Here is a 2,677-nt window from a genome sequence, read left to right on the forward strand (position 1 = left end):
GAGTGTGAGCCTGAGAGTAGGTGACAATTTGAGGACATAACACCTCCAACAGTAACAGGTCACATCTGGACACGTGGTCATCTGAGGTCCAGGGCAGTGAGTGAGCTACCCAAGGTCAGGAACGGCTCTAACACGGCACCATGGGCAGCAGGCTCTCAGTAAATGTTTGTGGAGTGTGGACAAGTGTGTGAGCCGTCCGTGCGTGCAACGTGGTTGGAATTGGTGGCCCAAACTGGGCAGATCGGTGACGGGGTGGTCCTATGTACATCTATACTATCTGATCTTTGACCCCGGAAGTCTCCCCGCTCAGGAGGGTCCCGGCCCAATAACAAAGGTGGGGCCTCCCCAGGCCTCTCTCCACTGCAGCCTCTGGTGGCTGGGACAGAGGGAAGCCCAAGCCCTGTGTAGCTGTGGTGGGCTCAGCCCAGCCCCCTGCACAGGGCAGAGCAAGGCCCTTGGTGGCCTCCTCCTAGGGCCTGGCCACTTCCTGTCAGGGCTGCTTCTTCCCATCATTTCAGGAGGGCAGGCAGAGCAGAGGGAGGGCCAGAGGTGAGCTCAGGACTCAGCCTGACCACGCCCCCAATTCTCCTAACTATACTTACAGACACCGGGAGCCCAAGGCAGGGCCCCGGTGAGGCCATTTTAACAAGCTGGGGAAAATGTGGCAAGGAGCCCAGGGCCAGGGGTGTGGGTCCAGGGTCTGGAGTGACCGTGGCACACTCTGCCCCCCTCTCCGCTTCAGGCTGCAAGCCACATGGCCCGGCTAGGGGCTGAGGCTGGGGAGGGGGTCCAGGCCCGGCTCAAAACCCACAGGCAGCGTGGTGGCCTCGCTGGGCGGGATGTGGTGGGTCGTGTAGCGCTTCCCTCTGAAGGAGCCAATCCGCAGCTGCTCGGGCGAAGGGGCCTCCTCGGGCAACCAGAGACTGGAGCTGGTGGGGAGATGAGGACACCTGCGTCCCTGAGGCAGGGGGAGTCCGGCTGCCCGGCTGCTGTCCTCCCCAGAGTCCTCATCCTGCAACTTTTTCTTCCTTCTGGAACCCACGGAAGGCCTGCCTCCTCCAGGGGGCACTCCCTGACTATCCTGGCATCAGTTCACTCCAACCACAGAATAAAAACAGGGCCCAGGAGAAGGGCCAGGCCAAGGTCACACTGAAGAACAGGGTCCTAGAGGGGCTGCTGGGCCGTCTCACTCACCCCTGCGGTGGAAATTCCTTGGAGGGGCCCTACCTCAAAGCTGTAGTGAATGTTAGCTTCCAGCTCTGTGGCTGCAGGAAGAAGAGGTTCAGGGGGGCCAGGGAGGGGCCTGCCAGGGGAAGGGGGTGTCAGGCACTCACAAGCGCATGGTGGAGGCAGCCAGGAAGGCCAGGAGTAGGAGGCCAGCCAGAGAAGACAGGATGGTGGTGATGACAATCATGGCCCCACTTCGCCGTCCTGGCCACGTGTCAATGGAGCCCGGAGCCCTCCCTGTACACACAGTACCACTCAGAGAGACTGTCACCTCTCTCCCGCCTGCCCATGCTCACAGCCCAAGGCCTGGCTACCTCACCTCCCCAAACAGCCTCTTGAACCTACTCATCTGTCGGCTCAGCCAGACTTCAGTGGTTGGCCAGCCTGACCACACACCACTGCAGCCTCTGCCTGGTCTCAGGGCCCTGGCCGTGCCAACAGATCCCCCCTGCTGCCCTGCCCCAGGCTGCAGACCTCAGGACTGACCCTGGCTTTCGGACCTTCAGAAGACCACCTCAGCTGCTGCCCTCACCCCCATTTCTGCAGTCCCCCAACCTCTGGCCTGTGGTGGCACACACTGTTCTGTGGACGCCGTTAAGGAAGCCACCCAGCCCTGACTCTGCCTCCTCCAGGGACGCCCCCCTCCTCCCACCAGAGCTCTGCTTGGCCTGGGCTGGTGTTGGCGGGTGGGCCGCGCTTAGCCACTGTCTCCAGGCCTCCCGCCCCATGGGAACAGGGCTGCGGGTCAACTGAACTTGACCATTTTGCAGAAGGCGACAAGTTGGCCCTGTGGGTCCCTCAGGCTACCTTGGTGGAGAATGATGGGATCTGACCACCTCGTCTCAGCTTTGGGAGAGCCTCGGGGGTCCATCAGAAGGAACTTGACGCTGGGGGAGGACGGAGAGAAGGAGAGGGGGAGACCCCTCAGATACTTCAACTGCCCAGGCCCCAGACCCCCTCCGTGTCAGGCCGCTGGCCTTGTCGTGGTCGGAGGGCAGGCTGGCTCTCCCTGTGCTGCCGATACCAGCCATGGCCTGGCCCTACATCCACCTCTCTGACCACGGTGACCTCTGCCAGCTGCCCCAAACCATCTCCTGATAGATGCCACCGATCTGCGATGGGCACACCGGTTCAGGGCGTCCCAGGTACTAAATGTCACACACAGTCACCAAAGAGCAGGAAAGGAGGGCGCCTGGGGCGGGGCCTCAGGGAGGATGTGCTGGCTGGTGCCAAGGAGGAGGGTGTGGTCAGGGAGAGCGGCAGGGCAAGCCCAGGGCAACAAGAGCTGAGCCGAAGAGCTCGGACTTGACGCCTGTGCAGAATGGGGAGCTCAGAGACCCTTCTGAGCATCGAGGGCCCCTGGGCCAGTTGGCTTGGAGGGAAGCCAGCTCTGGGGCTACCGGTGCTGGAGGCAGGGTGGAGGGACTGGAGTCTGAGCCCAGGTGTGGCC

At 62.5% G+C, this 2,677-nt stretch overlaps 1 protein-coding gene across 1 annotated transcript in view; it reads right to left on the reverse strand.

Annotated features, from left to right (window-relative positions):
* Nucleotides 1–763: 763 nt before the first annotated feature.
* Nucleotides 764–2,677, reverse strand: part of UPK3B (uroplakin 3B) — a 3,919-nt gene continuing 2,005 nt past the window's right edge. Inside the window, exons 4-6 of the mRNA XM_007940177.1 lie at nt 2,035–2,114; nt 1,335–1,464; nt 764–929 (exon numbers count right to left, since the gene is read on the reverse strand). Of these exons, the coding sequence (XP_007938368.1) occupies nt 764–929; nt 1,335–1,464; nt 2,035–2,114 (376 nt within the window). The remainder of the gene's footprint in view (nt 930–1,334; nt 1,465–2,034; nt 2,115–2,677) is intronic.

This window comes from Orycteropus afer, unplaced genomic scaffold, assembly GCF_000298275.1.
Source record: "Orycteropus afer afer isolate SDZICR_OR568_19922 unplaced genomic scaffold, OryAfe1.0 scaffold00006, whole genome shotgun sequence".
Taxonomy (NCBI): domain Eukaryota; kingdom Metazoa; phylum Chordata; class Mammalia; order Tubulidentata; family Orycteropodidae; genus Orycteropus; species Orycteropus afer.